Below are 18,963 nucleotides of genomic sequence, written 5' to 3' on the forward strand. Positions count from 1 at the left end.
TGCAAAAAAATAAGCTCCAAGTTGGAGCTTACTTTTTTGCACTTACTTTGACCCCACTTACAAGTGATATTCACTTATTAAGTGAAAAAACAAACGGTCTAAAATTGCCGGCCCACACTTATTAAGTGAAAATCACTTAATAAGTGCAAAAATCAAACACCCTCTTAGTTGTTAACCAAATATGAGAATGCACTCTTTGTACAACATCAAACACCACTAATAAATGTGATTCTAATCAATTTCTATTCCCACCTACCCAAGGCGCCCCGTCATTTTACTCACAAGCACCCCTCTCTCTTCTTGGCCTTGCCCCACTGAATGGGACAGTCCGAGCCTCCGAGGGCACTAAAGAGAGATGGGCTAAGAGCATAAGGGTGACTGGGTGGGGCACCTCTAGAAGCTGGTGCGTGGTGAATCAATTTCGCGGGCAAGGTTAAAAAGCTAAACCAGAAGCGGGACCCTGAAGAAGATGATCTCGCTTTGTTGCAAGATTTTTTAATCCTCCAGTAATCATCTGAACACAAGCACGTTACTAAACCGAGCAGCTTCAAGGAGAAATTCAATTTTCTCGTTTGAACAAGGTAATCTTGTTTGAAACTTTGAAACCCTAATTCCTTTTTTTTTTCATTCATTCTTTGCATTTTCGCTCCCAATTATTCGAATTTCACTTCACATGCCTTTAGCTTTGTTTTGTCTGAGACTTAGATTTGTATTATAAGGGTTTCTATATTGGTTTTCAGTAATCCGTCGATGGGTTAGTGAAACCTTTGTATTATATGGATATCAGAAGTTGGTGTTCGAGTTATGACATAGAAGAATGCTGCTATAACCAAGGTCCAAGACAGATATTTGAACTACTAATTAACTTGAAACCCCAAATTTGACTAGGGATTTGATTAGGCAAATGGTTCAATCAATTAATGGAATTCAAGAAAAATTTGATGTAGTACAAAGTGATGGGATGTTAGTCTATGACTTTGTTGATTACTCATTTTATGATGTTCTTTTTGGATTCTGTTATTTGTTGCAAATTCATTATTCATAATCGTAATCATCTTTTTTGGGTCCAGAATGTGACAGTTGTTCAGTAAGATCTTAGACGACGTAGTACTCTTGGAACTGCAGTTTTGGTGCCTCTACCATAGTACCATATCCAGTCAATTACGAGTATCGTGTGGGTGAAGCGGATCTTGGTTATAATGGTACTTCCACTCTGACTTATTCTTAGAGGTTTATGTTGTAATTTGATCGTCTAGGCTACTTAGGTTTTGAAGTTTCAAATAGTAATTGTTTTGATTTTTTTAAATGTACTGAAAGTTGAACTTGGGTATTGATGTGTGTTATGAATATATGGTGAACCTGTCTTCTGTATTTCTTATTGGCAACAGAGGAGTGCTGATCCTCTCGACATCTTTTAATGTTGATTGTGTATGTTTCAATTTATACATGAGTTGGTTGATCCAATCTTGCATTCATCGGATTATCCATTTTATTTGTTCTGAATAGGGGAATGTTGTTTTGGTACACATGACTTACTCTCTAGTCATCTTAATAATTATTTCTTCTTCTTCGGAAATTAAGTACCTCTTTATGAATTGTTTTATTTGCCTTCAAACTTCATTCACTACGTAAGATTTGTTGATGCAAAATATTTCTTGTTTGTTCAAGAAGACTTAATTTGAACTTCAACTTTTTCGGGGTTTATGGATTACTGCAATGAGGATATTCTGTTAATGACTACAAAATTGTTCTTTCTATATAGGATCAACCAACTGCTGGACCACCAGACTTCATACACATTGAGCAAAATGATTTCCTGTACCGAAAGTAAGGATTTTCCCTACCTTGAAAGTTTTTTTCTTTTCAAGTGGATTTTATTTGAGAAATTTCTTGTAAATCTGATTGTTTTTCTAATACATGCGAGTCCTATTATCACTGTTAAAATCGTTTTCTTGTGTAAAGTGTAAACAGGCCTAATAGCTAATAATGATCTTGGGAATACATATTTGATAGACTCTTAAACATACATTTGCTTCGAACGAGTTATAGGACGATGGTATCTGGTGATTTCTCTTATAGACAAGAACACATAACGTGGGACTTTTGTTGTTAAGATTGTTGCCGCCTTCCCTAATTGAATTTCCTCATCTTGTTTCAGTGTTGTATAGCACTATACCATCTGACTATATTTTCTCTCTCTCTTCTATCACATGCATCAGCTACATCAGAGTGTAGGAATCAAAACAGTTATGGTGGGGTTTGGATGTTAGCAAGTAGAGCGATTGAGTCCATTTTGGAGCATAACCTTTTAAATTTGATCACCCTAATGTCAACCTCTCAACTAACTCAGCATTTATTTAGTCAAGAATTAAAAAGCTTAGGCATATCTTGTGGGCATCTGTTGGGGATATACAGTGACAAGCATCACTTATTTTATTTCAATTACTCTATTCAAATATTCATGAATTTGGTGGAATTAAGCACATTTTTGGATGAGTTACGGTCTAAGGATAAGAGGGACGAAGGCTGTCTTATGATTCAATGGGCATTGCCTTATTATTCTCTAGCTATATATTTAGTCAGGTACTATCATGTGCTAGTAACTTACTCCACTATATTCATAGGCACAAGAAGCAAAAAGAGGAGGATATTGCAATTTGCGATTGCAAATACAATGCTGATGATTCTGAAAGTGCATGTGGGGAGAGGTGCTTGAATTTTCTAACCAGCACAGAGTGTACACCTGGGTACTGCCCTTGTGGCAGCTACTGCAAGAATCAGGTGACTTGATTGTTCACAGAAATTTTGGTATGCTTGTGCCCTGAGAGAGTGAGATGCTGGTGTCTTTTATGCTTTTCTTATGTCCTCATTTTTGTTTGCAGAAATTCCAGAAATGTGAAAATGCTAAGTCAAAACTGTTCAAAACAGAAGGGCGCGGGTGGGGACTTTTGGCTGATGAAAATATTAAGGTATTTATTATAATGTCACCTGATATGAACCGTGCAACTATATACATACTTTCACCAACCTTTTTCTTTGCTGGAATCTTGGCATCGAGTCTTTAAGTGGGTATCCCGTAGCAATTGACTTTTTAATACAGAATTTTGGGACGACTAATAGGGGTATTGTGGCAATATTCACATCTTACGCTTCGTCATGTTTAGTGTTGAGGAGGATAATAGAGGAGATTGTCTGTGTCTCTGTGAGGTTGACTTGACATTTTACTAATATTTTTTCATCCAAAGAAAAATATAATTTGTCCTAAGCATATTTGATACGAAGTCAGATCTACCCGAATTCAATTTGTTAGCCATTAGCTTTTTTGTGTTTACTTATTTCTGAAGCATATTAGGAGCAAAAACTGCTGATAAGTTCCTCACTTCTTATTTATTATAACAGTTGGCAGAGGTGTCCTTGTTCAACATTCGATTTACTTCAACACTTACAGTATCTTAAGTACTCGGGTTTTCCGTTTAATCACGGGTATACTTTGGGTTGTCATGATACTAAGCATCATCTACTGATCTCCTTAGATTATATTCACCAAAGATCTGATGACATTGACATCTCTAACTAAAACCCACCCCTTTAAGTTTTCATAATTTATTTTCATGAGTTGCTCATATGAAGAAAGATGATAAGTAAAAAACATGTATTGATTGATACAGCGAGGGCAGTTTATCATCGAGTATTGTGGTGAAGTAATATCTAGGAAAGAAGCAAGGAGAAGAGCTCATGCTTATGAAATTCAAGGTATACTCTGCCTTCAATAAATATGCCAGTATGCTTTTACTTGAAAGTTGAAACCTCAATTTATTTCTTTGAATGGATTTCAGGTCTTAAGAATGCATTTATAATAACCCTAAATGCCTACGAATCAATTGATGCTACTAGAAAGGGAAGCCTTGCTAGGTTTATAAACCATTCATGGTAAGCTACCTCAAACTAGAACATATGAACTCATAAAAGAGCTTCAGTATGTGATATTTAATTTCTTTATTCAGCCTATATAGAAAAATAAATCGTAATGAGGAAGTGCTCTTAGTTTATTTAACTAACTTTACTTTGTTGATAGAACAGCCAACCAAACTGCGAAACTCGGAAATGGACAGTGTTGGGAGAGATAAGAGTTGGCATATTTGCCAGACAAGATATTCATACAGGAATGGAATTGGCATATAATTATAACTTTGAATGGTATGGTGGTGCTAAGGTTCGTTGCCTCTGTGGTGCTGCTTGTTGTTCTGGATTTCTTGGGGCAAAATCTCGTGGTTTCCAGGTGCTTCCCTACTTCCTCACCAATTTTTTTCCTAAACCACCCTAACTATGATTGTAATTGATTGCCTACTTTAGCAAGGTTTACTTCGAAAAAACATAGATAAATTTCACCACTATAAGTCTAAAAGTAACGACAAGGCTTGATGATTGTATTTATAGGAGAACAATAGAGTCTCACCTATTGGATTCTAATTCCTAGAACTCAGCAAATATCAACATGAACGAATCAAGCTAGGTTGCCTTGTTAGTTCATTTCAGCAAGGTGGCTTGTGAGGTTAGATCAGTGATTGGCTGATTTCCATTGTTTACTGCTTGAACTTCATTAGAACAAATGATGCCTTCATCTATTAGTTACAAACTGGTCTCCTTTATCACATTGAAAAGTTAAATATTTGACCTCGAGAGTGGTAATACACTTTAGCACTCGGATCTGGAAGACTATCCTATTCCTAATTATTACTTTTGTGCAGTCTATTGTAATTGCAATTGGTTTATCTGAATTTTGTCGCTTTACTTATGTATGATGAGTTTTTCTCATAGAGATAGTTAAATTGAGCATTCATATTCTTTTTGTTCTGTTCCGAATATGTAATTTCGTGTTTATCTGTCAACCTATCCAATTATAGATTTTTTTTCTCATCGAAGTACCGCTTTTTCTGCAGGAAGATACATATCTCTGGGAAGACGATGATGACAGGTAATCAAAACTACCATCAATGTATTTGCTCCTATGGACCTATTGATTTTGAGGAAACATCACAATCTTATTGTTCTGTAGTATTTCTGATAGTCGACATTGATTTTTATGATACTATTGTTTGCCCTTCATATTCAGTATTGGTGTATCTTATTTGAAATTTGCTTCAGATACTCCATCGAGGACATCCCTCTATATGATTCTGAGGAAGACGCCCCCACTGCCAAGCTCCTCAATACATTGGATCCCATAAGAGCCGAATCTAACATGACAGTGAATGACGACAATATTCAGTCCAATCCACTTATTATAGAGCCTCTTAATGTAGTTTCAGTGGAGGGTGTTTACATGAATAAGGCAAAATATGAAGTTAGCAAGGACAAGACACTATATCACCCTAACACTGCTGCTACTACTAAGACATTTACACAGAAAAATGTGATGGTACAAAGTAAGAGTGCTTGCCGGAGCTATTACATACAGAGAAGTCCAGTTTCCAGCAAAAGACCAGGAAGCTACTCCAATGGAAAATCAAAACAACAACAAAAGCAAGTCGATGCAAAACTTGTTGCTGAACTCTTGGCATCAAAGGAAGCAAGAAAAGAAATCCGCAACTACGAGGTATGGATCTCCTCACTTGTAACTTAGGAGGAGGGCGGGTGTCGATAGACTTAAATTTAGAGTTTTGGTGAACAAAATATATGGTCTTAATTCTCTCTTTTAATCTGTGAGAGCGAACAGTGAATAAAACATAGGACCCTATAGTTAGTTTTGGGAGCAACCAGTGGAGATCTGCATATTGAAATTTGGAAATTTTATCGGCACTTGCTATCTGGCTATCAACCCCGCCAAGCGTCTTGGACCGTCTTCTGAGTCCAGGCCCGGTTATATGTTAGTTTGGATGGAGACTGGCTTCATCCAATAAAGTGAAAGTTGAGACGTGTATCTCACTCTGGTGGCCCTTGGGCCCAAGGATAAGGCCATCGGGCTTGTGCCAATAGCCAACCCTGTAGAACTTTCCTTGAAAGTTGTGTGATAATGAAAGTTTTTTGTTTTGTGGTAATGTAGGAAAGGAAGAATGAAGCGAGTTCCGAACTGGATGAATTGTATAACGAGATTCGGCCTGCCATTGAAGAGCATGAGAGGGACAGCCAAGAAAGTGTGTCTACTAGTGTGGCAGAGAAGTGGATCGAAGCGAGTTGTTCTAAACTGAAAGCAGAATTTGATCTTTACTCCTCCATCATCAAGAACATAATGTTTACTCCCAAGAGGCCGCGTACCGAAACAAATCCTCCTGCTCATGGTGGAGGAGGTAATGAAAATGCTATCAAATATTTGACAAATTAGTGGGGGTGCCAGAAAGAGGGCTCAATTCAAACAAAGTATTTTCATCATGGGAAACTTGACCTGTCGGATTAATGAAAAATGATTCCTTCACTTACTAGGTAAAAGTTATGACGGAGGTGACATTTTGTGAACTATAGATTCAATTCATTGACATCCAATACGAAAATATTAACATCGAATATGTGATTGGCAATCATCCAGATTAGTTTATAAATAATTTGGGAACTAAATTAGTTGAAGGGATCGTGAGGCATCTTGTTATTGTGTACCATTCAGAGCATGTTGTATCTCTCATCCGTGAAGGTGGGTACAGTCCTCTCCTCTGTTGGCTCCAGACTCGACTTAATTTGCGAGAGAAAATACAACCTCCATCTGGTGCTTGTCTCGGCTTACTACCCTGACGAACCCAACTGAGATAGTGCAGAACTATGCCAACGACAAGCTACTTCAGTTTTAGCATAGCCTGGAAAATGCATGCCCATGCCAATGGGTTAGCAGTTTGGGTGAGTGAAAATCGCTATACTTAATTGACATTCAACACTTGGGGACTTGACAGCTAGGGCTACGTTTCAGACAATGAGCGTGATTCAGAAGGTTTCTTTCCTCTGTGATAGTGACTTCAGGATGGGATGGTAAAATGAAAGAAAACGACTTTCAATTTGTTTTAAATCACACAAACTGATTTATCGAAAATTTTTAAAGTCAACCGCTCCTATTCAAAACTTGAATAGGAACATAACAAACTTTCCTACGAAGAAGATTCAAATAGTCAGGCTATTTTTCAAAACATGATTATGTTCAAATTATCTGTTTTAAACACTAGATGCATTGTACCACTTTTATTCTAAAGGTAGACTGTGATTGTAAAGACTATGATGCAAAATTGGGATTGTGACTGGTAATTTAGGGACTAGTGGTTTAGTGCGAGAAAAACAAATCAGGAAATTGGGCTGGAGGCCCAATTTCTTGTATTTTTTTTTGTTAAAAAGACAACCCATCTTTTTAACTAGCTAGGCCCCAAGTAAGTTATAAAAATAGGCTTCAAGGACATTTTTAAAGGCACCAACTTTTTAAGAGTCAAAAATACCCTTCATTCAATTAGAAATACCTAGTAATAATCTAACTAATAAATCAGGAACTTGAGTTTTTCTCATGAACGAACCGAGTTGGATTGTCGACGCCGATTAAAATTTCTGGGGTTTGAATCGATTTTGGCTATAAGATAGGTTAATGTTTTTAGGTTTTGGTGATTTAATCTATTTGCTTGTTTGAAGAGGCTTTTAAGGGGTTTGATTTAGTTTTTGGTTCTAAATTCTAGAGAGAGAAAGTTTTATATACTTTCAATGGGAGGAGAATTTGATAGTGTTTCAAGGTACAATCCAACTTCTTCATTGCTTTATTTTCATTGAGTTATGAATGATGGATAACAATTTGTTAGTTTTGATGTTTATGTTCAAACTTATTTGTTGGATTTATATGAAAGTTGTGAAAGTATAGTTGATGCAAGCAATGTGTTTGATAAAATGCTTGAAAGAGATGTTGTTGCTTGGAATGCAACGTTAGTTGGTTATACAAGACGTAGGTTGGTTGAAATAGCTATAAAGTTCTTAGATGAAATGCTTGTGAGAAATATTTTTTTCTTGGACAATCATGATTGGTATTTATGTTCAAATTGAGAATTTCATGAAAGCTTTGGAAGTTTTTCGAAGAAAAGTAAAATGATGGTGCTAGAGCTTATAAAATGACTATTATGAATTTGTAGGGGTTTTAGCTAGTTTTTCGATACAACATTCTATTAGACAAAATATAATAATTTGTAACAAATTTCATGTTAAATCAATTCAAAACTAATTTGCAAACCATTTGCATGGCATTGCAAGGTGTTTGCAAGGCTCTGCAAGGTGTTTGCAAGGCTCTGCAAGGTGTTTGCAAGGCTCTGCAAGGTATTTGCAAAGCTTTGCAAGGTGTTCGCAAGGTTGTGCAAGGTATTTGCAAAAGTCCTGCAAGGTGTTCGCAAGGCTCTGCAAAGTTTTTGCAAGGCTCTGCAAGGTGTTCGCAAGGCTCTGCAATTTGTTTGCAAGGCTATCCAAGGTGTTTGCAAAAACTATGCAAGGTGTTTGCAAGGCTCTGCAAGGTGTTTGCAAGGCTCTGCAAGGTGTTTGCAAGGCTTTGCAAGGCAGTGCAAAGTGTTTGCAAGGCAGTGCAAGGTGTTTGCAAGGTATTTTCTTAGACTAGGGTTAGGTTGGTCTTTTTACTGAAATTGAAAATTACATAATTGCCATCAGGGAGGTGAAACCTAAAAAATTTTGATGAATCCTTTTTAACCAAAAACATAATTTCTTAGGGAGTTTTGGCCAAATTCCCCAAAACAAATTACACACGAGATAATAAAGAAAATATTTAAATAATTTAACGTCCGGTGAATGAATTTAACGTCCGGTGAATGAATTCAAACTTAACATATGACATTGTTATATGACAAGGCCAACTTTTTTCGTAGAGGTTTTATTTGTTACAAAGCATTATTTTGGAACTGAAAAGAAGAAAACTATATCATTTGCGATAAAGATTAAACAATTGGGTTTTTCTTCGCTTGTAGGAAAGAATTGAATGGAAAAGTTTTTTTTCGCAAAAAAGAAAAACAATTTTCTTGTGAAATAGTCCAGTGTCATTGGTTGGAAAGAAAGTGAGAAGATTAAACTCGCACATTCTCCATTAGTAATTTCGAGAATTAGGAATTTGACTTCTGTTTTTTCACATAGTTCAAATTTAGGATCAAACTTTTGTGTTAAAGTGGTACTCACACCAAGTGGGAAATCAGGTGTAGTATTCTTATAAGAGATTATGTACCCTTTCGCCTTTGCTAGTGACTTGATTTAAAACTGGGAGACACTATAACACTAAAGAGGACAATATTACTAGCTAGCAGTCTGAAAGATTGCAAGGTCGAGACAATCTTATAAGATGTGATTACTAGTAAGTCTGTGAACAATCACCAATACAAATCTAACCAACTGACAATATACAGAGATATTACACGACTTTCATTTGTCAATTTCAAATGTATTGCATTATAAGCCTTTTACATACTTTTTGTTGCAAGGACTATAGTTTCGATGTTGGTAGTATAAAATTAAGACATAAGAAAATTCTCATAAAAAACACATTGCCAATGTATTTTTGTCTAAAAGTCATATAAAGCAAGATTAGATTTACATAAAGATAAAGAAATTAACATATGAGGTATGCACATGTTGACATGTATGTATGTTGTATAGAAAATTGGAAGATATGGAGCTCTTTTATGTAGAGAATAGTAGGTGGGTACAGTAAATCTAGATGTGCATCTAATGTTTCACCTAATACCCAACCTACTATATTATATATTATAACAATTAGGACCTTGTGTCCCTTTATTGATTTGTTTATAATCACCTTTTCACTTGTAGTGATCAATGAATAACAAAAGAGGCATCACATATGTATACCTACTCTATATGTTAATTACTACTTTAATATAAATATAATAGATGTTTTACCCAAAGAAAATAATCGTGGGTACATGTGAAAATGCACATGTTGAAGAAAGTTAGTCTAAGTAACAAACTGTCAATCCCTCAACTAGTCAAGTTCAAAAGCATAATTCTTTCGTAAATGTTTCGTTTACCTAGTGTTAGTTAAAATTTGACTCTTAAGCGATGTGTCAGTTGCCAGATTACATACTTCAATCAATTGTCTTTTTGGATCTCAACAGTTTTAAACCAAAAATACAGAATTTGTTATTGATGTATTGAGCAAGACTTTAATTAATGATCACGGTGTTCCCTTAAATTCCTTCTAGTTAAACCGCTTTGACTGTATTATGGGTCTCTTTATGAAGGTATGCAATCGTTTGGAGAGATTTCGAGACTTGTCTCTTTCAAGGTGGGAAACAAAACCAGAGTTAAGTTTTAGACTGACATTTGGTGTGCAAAGCACACACTGAAAGACTCGTTTCCTACCTTGATTCCCTCTCTCGAAAGGAGGCATTCATCTTAATTTGAATGTTATGAAGACTCTAGATGGGGATTACATTGAATCTGAATTTTCATAGGAAGTTGAATGATTGGAAATTTGTTGACTTTGTCACATTGTCCATTTACATGGAGAGAATGAAACCTATTCCTTGACGCTAGGAAGGGTGCATGAAGTATACCTAAAGAGCTATGTAAAAGTCATGGGGAGTGGTATAGGTACAGAGGTAGCATAAGAAGTTGTGGAACTTGATCCCACTTTTTTTTCCTGATTATGAAAAGTCTGTAAAACATCAATTTTCAAAGGGAAGTGAGTGAATCTTGCTAGTATCAATATTTTAGTTCTCGGATTACTATATTTTCCGACGAATAAGAAGCATTTGACATCATCTGTGTCTTACAAGAATTTCACCTTGTATTGAGAGTTTATGCGTTTCTGTCTTTTGCAAAATGTACCACACCAAATTTTCGAAGCAATTTCATCAATGAGTAAGTTCATTTAAATTTTTATTTATCATGAAATGAATTCTAATGTCTCTTCTTCACAAGAGCATAGTTTATCGTATCTCAGGGGTTTACCTAATGCATCTTCAAATTGATTCATACTTTGCCTTTGAATGGCCCAAACACAAAAAAGAAAGTTTTTTTTTTGTTGAAACACAAAAAAGAAAGTTAAAACAAGAAAAAAAAAAGACTCAAAGGGTATAAGAATCATTTCCTAGTAATTTGGTTTATTGCAAACTTCCAAAATGTCATTTGAGAAAAATTCAAGACATATGAAAAGTGGTAAACAAACATAAGGGACAGGAGGATTTGATTGATAGTTGGTACGACTTTTATTATAGGCCCCTTATAATATCTTTAAACGTTAAAAAAAGACTATGGCGACTTCAAAAGGTACACGCACCCATGCGACCTCAACTTTATCCAAAACTACATTATATAGAAATTTAGATATAGTAAGTAGTATACAAGAAAAAGTTGATATGAACACCTTGAAGGCTTGACCTGATTTTGGTCATCAAAGGGTTAGTGGGTCAAGATTTCTTTTGTGCTATGTGTTCAAATCCCAACATATACACAAGACCTCTAATTTCAAGATGTATAAACCCAAGGTAAAGAAACACACGTCTCTACAATTTCATAAAATCCAAAAAATTGAAGTACTATTAAACACTTAACAACGTAAACAATTAAAAGATAAAAAATAAAATATAATGTTTGTCCGAGTCGATGTTTGGCCTAAAAATTTGGGTCGACCACAGACAAATAGCTGATGTGATTGCCCTAACTAGGTAAGGGTACCATGTCTTTAACATGTATACCAACCTCGCCCAACATATCCGTCGTCGACTTTTTTTTTTTTTTGTTGAAGGATCCGTCGTCGACTTAGAAGACTTAGATTTCAAATCATTGACATTTTTATTGAGGTGCCCAAGTAGATTTTTTGTTTATCTTAGTGGTGACAGTTTGTTGCCTATTTATAACCAAACCTCCCAGTAATCCCTTCAGTTATTATTAGACCTCTATACAAAATACCTAGAGAGAAAGAGAGAGAGGGGCAACTGAGTAAGCAGCATAGATCATAAATGGCTTCTTCATCATCATATTCATTTCTCTCTCTAGTTGTTATATTTGTAGTATCTTCTGTTTGGATGGGTACTAATCTTTCAGAGGCACAAAAAACACCACCACTAGTGAAAGGACTATCTTTCAGTTTCTACAAATCAAATTGCCCAAAACTAGAGAAAATAGTGAGAGACCATTTGAAGACTGTATTCAAGAAAGATATAACCCAAGCTGCTGGCTTGCTTCGTCTCCATTTCCATGATTGCTTTGTTCAGGTATATTTTTCCATTTCGATCATCGAATCTCGAAAATATCCTTTAATGGCTCTTTATCCCATTACACTAGGTGGAAGAAACCCATGTGAAGGAAAAGAAAATACCAATCTAGGTGGTTTTCTTTAGTGTTTGAATCTGACTCGTCTATGTACTACTGTCTGATTTGGAATAGTTGTTCGAAAATGGGTCAGTTTAAGTATTTTAATCACTTAGACTCATTTTATATATTACTCGAAGTTTCGACTGGACCCAAAACCATTGGCTAATGGCTATCAACCAATGAGATGAGCTAGAGGCATGAATGAAACAAAAACCAAACATTCTGAAATCTGACTCGAATTTGTTAGATATTTACTAGTTAGATTTCTGATAAAACAAACATGACCTAAATTTGTTTTCCACCCTAGACGTTCTCCTGTTTCTGTGGGGTAGAGACTAATAATTAATGTTTGACCCAGACGGTTCTCTCCTCCTGATACCTGTCCAATTGCCTTAACTACATAATTTTCCACCATTAATAACCCCCAATCTCTCTATGCATCCTGAAAATTTCTAAGCTTAATTTTGGAGTGCATCTTTTGGAATATCCAGTATCAAATCATGTTCGAGCTAGAACCATCATCAGAACAAAAAAAAGAGTATTCTATTTAAAGAATGTCACAAAGTGTACATAATGTGACGGGTATAGTCCAACATCGACAAATGAAATTTTTATTACTAAAATGTAATAGCGAAGTCATCTTATAAACTCAATAAACGAAGTTTTAAATCTTCTAGCTTGTTTAATATGGGGAAAACACAATTTTTACTAATTATTAGGGTTTTGACAGTGAGTGTTTTGACGATGTTGATGACCATACAGGGATGCGATGGTTCGGTATTGCTAGATGGATCAGCAAGTGGACCAAGTGAGAAGAACGCTATACCAAATTTAACACTTAGAGCCGAGGCATTTAAGATCATTAACGACCTTCGTGCCCTTGTCCACAAAGCATGCGGTCGTGTAGTCTCTTGTGCAGATATCACTGCTCTGGCTGCTCGTGACTCCGTCTTATTGGTACTCGTCTATTTCTTTATTTTAACAAAAAAAAAATCTATATTTAATTAATATAAGAACAAATTACATATTTGATTATTGAATAAATGCAGTCAGGAGGACCAAAATACAAAGTCCCAATGGGAAGAAGAGATGGACTCAATTTTGCAACACAAAATGCAACCCTACAAAATCTCCCTGCTCCCTTTCTAAATGCAACTACCCTTATCTCTGCCTTCGCTTCTAAAAACCTCGATTCAACCGATCTGGTAGCACTTTCGGGTGGCCATACCATTGGAATTGGGCATTGTGCCTCCTTTACTACACGGTTATACCCGACCCAAGACCCTACTATGGACAAGACTTTCGCCCGAAACCTCAAGATCACTTGCCCAACCACCAACTCTACCAACACCACTGTGCTCGATCTTCGAACCCCAAACAAGTTTGATAACAAATATTACGTCGATCTCATGAACAGACAAGGGTTATTTACTTCGGATCAAGATCTTTATACCCATAAACCTACACGGCCCATTGTTACTAGTTATGCAGTAAATCAGACTTTGTTCTTTGAGAGATTTGGGTTTTCCATGATTAAGATGGGTCAGATGAGTGTGTTGACTGGTCGTCAAGGTGAGATTCGAGCCAATTGTTCAGCCCGCAACCCGACTTCATCCTCCTTCTTATCTTCTGTGGTTGATGAAGTCATTGAAATGGTAGAAAATGCTGCTGCATTTTAATTAATTAAGGTTAATTTCATGAAGGCCTTTCATGAATTGTATGTCATGCTTGTATGTGTGAGAATTTAGTTAATAATTGTGTACTTTTTTGCAAGTCTTTCTTTTAATAAAATTTAAGTAGATTTTATCAAAAAAATAATATAATTAACATGAATATTATTTTGAATTTTCAACTTGATATCGGCGTATACCTTCCTACTTACAAATTGCAAATAGACATATCCGTGCCACTTAATAGAGGAGAATCAGCAATGACGTCAGTTAGATGAGATTTTCTATTTCGCGCGTGCCAGAATTAAAATATGACTTTCAACGCACATAAAAGATTTTGTTGCCCAACATATTAGTAGTTTCTTTGAAACCATCCTAATTCTTCCAAACCCTAAATTGATCTATCCAAGCACTACTAAATTGTTGAATAAATTGAAACACCTTTCCTGAATCGAATCATCTTATACTCAAATATGTTCTTACGAATAAAATTCTTATACAACTCTTGGATTGGAAGAACACTAACAACTCTTGGATTGGAAGATTGTAGATGGATTGAAATTAATGAAACATCCTAAAATGGGCCAAGAAGATTGTAAATGGAGGAATCAGGGATGTTTTAAAGGCACCCGCTGCTAGTGCTAGTAGACCCCTTTTTTTTTAATCTTTTGATCTGTTGTTTGGAATATCTATCTATTTTAAGTTGATTTTAAGTGGTAATCTGTATTACCTTAGCTATATTATTGATAGATCATTTAAATTTAACTCCATTATATCGATTTTTTACACAGTATGAACGGAGAAAGACGTGGTCAGGCATCACCCAAATACCTTCCAACCCCATCGAGCGGGGAGACCTACTACGGCCACGAAGGGAAAACCCTTCGTTGCGATTCTTGCTTAAAAGTCATAGGCTAGGGTTACGTAAGTCTTTTTAGTCTTGGGTTTGATGTGGATTGTTCTCGAGCTTCCATTCGATTATTGATACTAAGATACAAAGATGTGGTATGTGTCTAAATCCACCAAGATACCTCTGCTGAGTATTGAGAGGCAATGGAAATGATAGAGTAAGAGAACACCTTTGACTATTTTTTGTTTTTATTGTCTATAATTTTTCTAGGGAAGGGCTTACATTATTGATACTAAGATACAAAGATGTGGTATGTGTTGTGACGCCTGAAAGTGTAACGAATATCGATTTTGTTTTCGTTTTTTAGATCATTCAAATTTAACTCAATTATATCGATTTTTTACACAGTATGAACGGAGAAAGACGTGGTCGGGCATCACCCAAATATCTTCCAACCCCATCGAGCGGGGAGACCTACTACGACCACGAAGGGAAAACCCTTTGTTGCGATTCTTGTTTAAAAGTCATAGGTTGGGGTTACGTAAGTCTTTTTAGTCTTGGGTTTGATGTGGATTGTTCTCGAGCTTCCATTCGATTATTGATACGAAGATACAAAGATGTGGTATGTGTCTAAATCCACCAAGATACCTCTGCTGAGTATAGAGAGGCAATGGAAATGATAGAGTAAGAGAACACCTTTGACTATTTTTTGTTTTTATTGTCTATAATTTTTCTAGGGAAGGGCTTACATTATTGATACTAAGATACAAAGATGTGGTATGTGTTGTGACGCCTGAAAGTGTAACGAATATCGATTTTGTTTTCGTTTTTTATATCTATACGTGAGTCTATGGATATGAGGTTTTATTTTCTACGAAGGCGCTACGAGTCTATCCAAGAGACATCATCACTTACTAAATTTGAACGTGTACCGACAGACCAATTTACAGACTCTTAATGTGTGACTATCACACAACTTGTCTAAATCCACCAAGATACCTCTGCTGTGTATTGAGAGGTTATGGAAATGATAGAGGAAGAGAACACCATTGAGTGAAGGAAGAAGATGACTGGTAAAAGCAATGGAAGCTTGTTCATATAGAGAGTTTGGAGCTGGAAAAAGACGAAGAGATTCGGCCAAAAGAACATCATTGTTCAACATACAGGGGACTTGGGAATCAACTACACTTCAGAACTTATATGTTCAGACGGGAGTGGTCGTTAACGTTCCAGCAGACAACGATGTTTTGGTTGGCCGGGATGTTATCATCACGTAAGTAAATATACGCGTACAATCAAAATTTGGTCTACTCAAGATCTTAATGATTTTTTTTCTTGAGGATTACCACGTATAGATTTAAAAAAATGAGGAGATTCAGCTCCAAACTCACGATATTTTGGTTGGCCAGTTTTTCTCTTGTGGATTGTACGCCTGAAAGCAATGGAAGCTTGTTTATATAGAGAGTTTGGAGCTGGAAGAAGACGAAGAGATTCGGCCAAAAGAACATCATTGCTCAACATGCAGGGGACTTGGGAATCAGCTACACTTCAGAATCGTCTACTTAACTGAACTGGTTGTGACCGGTGACATGCTAGGTAGAGAGAGAGAAGGAGCAAACCAAAAAAAGAAAACTCAAAACCCAACAAAACAAGAGAAAAACCGACTAATGGAAGAGGAAGAGTTGAGGATTGTCTTTACATGTTGATAATCACCGTGATTTTGTCTTGGGTTTGATGTGGTTTGTTCTGGAGCTGCAGTTCGATGTGAGTCACTCCCAACCCCTAGGATTCTTGACTTGGGAATCTGAAATCGCGTGTTGTTGCTGCTTAGTATTGTTGTCGTTTGTGTGAATCCGAGTAATGGTAGTGGTTAGAAAGGTTTAAATGCGTTTTGGAAGAGGTATCTTGGTGGATTTAGTGTAGATTCAGCTGAAATTTAGGGTTAGGAGTTGGGGATCGAGAGGTGAAAAGGAGATGAGATAAATCGCTCTGCTGACTTGCATATAATTACAAAGAAGAGAAAAAAAACATTAATATCTTGAGTAGACCAAATTTTGATTGTACGCGTATATTGATTTAGAAATATCCGTTTGAGGAAAGTTTTGATTCGGTTTCAAGATATATGATAGATGAGAGAGAAAATCTAGTTTAAATTATATCCTTTTTCCTTTTTTAAACCCTAAATCACGGTACAATATGCCGTTTGAATTTCGGTCTGGCCCCACTTTAAAAAATTCCGCGAAATTTGTTTAAGGACATGGAAGGTATTTTGTCTAATATACTAAGGGTTTTTAGTCCCAAGAGCAAAAGGACTAAAAACCCATTTTTTGCGAAGATTGGACCCTAAACGTTTTTTTTAACATTATTTTGGTCTATATACCCATGGGCCCCATTAATAATTCTACTATTTTTTGTTTTTATTGTCTATAATTTTTCTAGGGAAGGGCTTGCATTATTGATACTAAGATACAAAGATGTGGTATGTGCTGTGACGCCTGAAAGTGTAACGCATAACGATATTGTTTTCGTTTTTTATATCTATACGTGAGTCTATGGATATGAGGTTTTATTTTCTACGAAGGCTCTACGAGTCTATCCAAGAGACATCGACACTTACTAAATTTGAACGTGTATATGCAGACCAATTTACAGACTCTTAATGTGTGACTATCACATAACTTGTCTAAATCCACCAAGATACCTCTGTTGAGTATTGAGAGGCCATGGAAATGATAGAGGAAGAGAACACCTTTGAGTAAAGGAAGAAGACGACTGGTAAAAGCAATGGAAGCTTGTTTATATAGAGTGTTTGGAGCTGGAAGAAGATGAAGAGATTCGGCAAAAAGAATATCATTGCTCAACATGCAGGGGACTTGGGAATCAGCTACACTTCAGAACTTATATGTTCAGACAAGAGTGGCCGATAACGTTCCAGTGGACAACGATGTTTTGGTTGGCCGGGATGTTATCAGCATGTAAGTAAATATACGTGTACAATCAAAATTTGTTCTACTCAAGATCTTAATGTTTTTTTACTTGAGGATTACCACATATAGATATAAAAAAACGAAGAGATTCAGCTCCAAACTCACGATATTTTGGTTGGCCGGTTTTTCTCTTGTGGATTGTACGCCTGAAAGCAATGGGAGCTTGTTTATATGGTGAGTTTGGAGCTGGAAGAAGATGAAGAGATTCAACCAAAAGAACATCATTGCTCAACATGCAGGGGACTTGGGAATTAGCTACACTTCAGAACCGTCTACTCAACTGAACTGGTTGTGACTGGTGATATGCTAGGTAGAGAGAGAGAGAAGGAGCAAACCAAAAGAAGAAAACTCGAAAACCAGCAAAACAAGAGAAAAACCGGTTAATGGAAGAGGAAGGGTTGAGGATTACCTTTATGTATTGATAATCACCGTGATTTTGTCTTGGGTTTGATGTGGATTGTTCTCGAGCTGCAGTTCGATGTGAGTCACCCCTAATCCCTAGGGTTCTTGACTTGGGAATCTGAAATCGCGTGTTGTTGCTGCTTAGTATTGTTGTTGTTTGTGTGAATCCGAGTAATGGTAGTGGTTAGAAAGGTTTAAATGCGTCTTAGAAGATGTATTTTGGTGGATTTAGTGTAGATTTAGCTGAAATTTAGGGTTAGGAGTTTGGGATCGAGAGGTGAAAAAAAGATGAGAGAAATCGCTCTGCTGACGTCACTGCTGACCTGCATATAATTACAAAGAAGAAAAAAAACATTAAGATCTTGAGTAGACCAAATTTTGATTGTACTCGTATGTTTACTTACGTGATGATAACATCCCGGCCAACCAAAACATCGGTGTCCGCTGGAACGTTATCGACCACTCTCGTCTGAACATATAAGTTTTGCAACATTTTTATTTATTGGAAAAGATTAAAACACTAAAACCAAAATTGATTAAAAAGACTTACGCAACCCCAACCTATGACTTTTAAAAAAGAATCGCAACAAAGGGGTTTCCCTTCGTGGCCGTAGTAGGTCTCCCCGCTCGATGGGGTTGGAAGATATTTGGGTGATGCTTGACCACGTCTTTCTCTGTTCATACTGTGTAAAAAATCGATATAATTGAGTTAAATTTGAATGATCTATCAATAATATAGCTAAGGTAATACAGATTACCACTTATAATCAACTTA

General features: G+C 36.3%; 2 protein-coding genes across 2 annotated transcripts; both read left to right on the forward strand.

The window, feature by feature from the left end:
- Positions 1-302: 302 nt before the first annotated feature.
- ASHH1 (SET domain group 26) lies at positions 303-6,501 on the forward strand. The gene is made up of 11 exons (XM_086653582.1): positions 303-581; positions 1,071-1,202; positions 1,763-1,827; positions 2,625-2,781; positions 2,883-2,969; positions 3,669-3,753; positions 3,837-3,930; positions 4,081-4,279; positions 4,941-4,975; positions 5,146-5,596; positions 6,044-6,501. The coding sequence occupies exons 2-11, from the start codon at positions 1,200-1,202 to the stop codon at positions 6,320-6,322; spliced, it is 1,455 nt and encodes a 484-aa protein (XP_086509708.1). The 5' UTR covers positions 303-581; positions 1,071-1,199; the 3' UTR covers positions 6,323-6,501.
- Positions 6,502-11,613: 5,112 nt separating this feature from the next.
- On the forward strand, positions 11,614-14,094 carry LOC147566991 (peroxidase 12-like). Its single transcript, XM_086653583.1, has 3 exons — positions 11,614-12,179; positions 13,042-13,236; positions 13,329-14,094. The coding sequence occupies exons 1-3, from the start codon at positions 11,925-11,927 to the stop codon at positions 13,956-13,958; spliced, it is 1,080 nt and encodes a 359-aa protein (XP_086509709.1). The 5' UTR covers positions 11,614-11,924; the 3' UTR covers positions 13,959-14,094.
- Positions 14,095-18,963: the final 4,869 nt, after the last annotated feature.

This window comes from Eschscholzia californica, unplaced genomic scaffold, assembly GCF_041429995.1.
Source record: "Eschscholzia californica isolate CP2 unplaced genomic scaffold, dmEscCali1.0.p SCAF_1, whole genome shotgun sequence".
Lineage (NCBI taxonomy): Eukaryota > Viridiplantae > Streptophyta > Magnoliopsida > Ranunculales > Papaveraceae > Eschscholzia > Eschscholzia californica.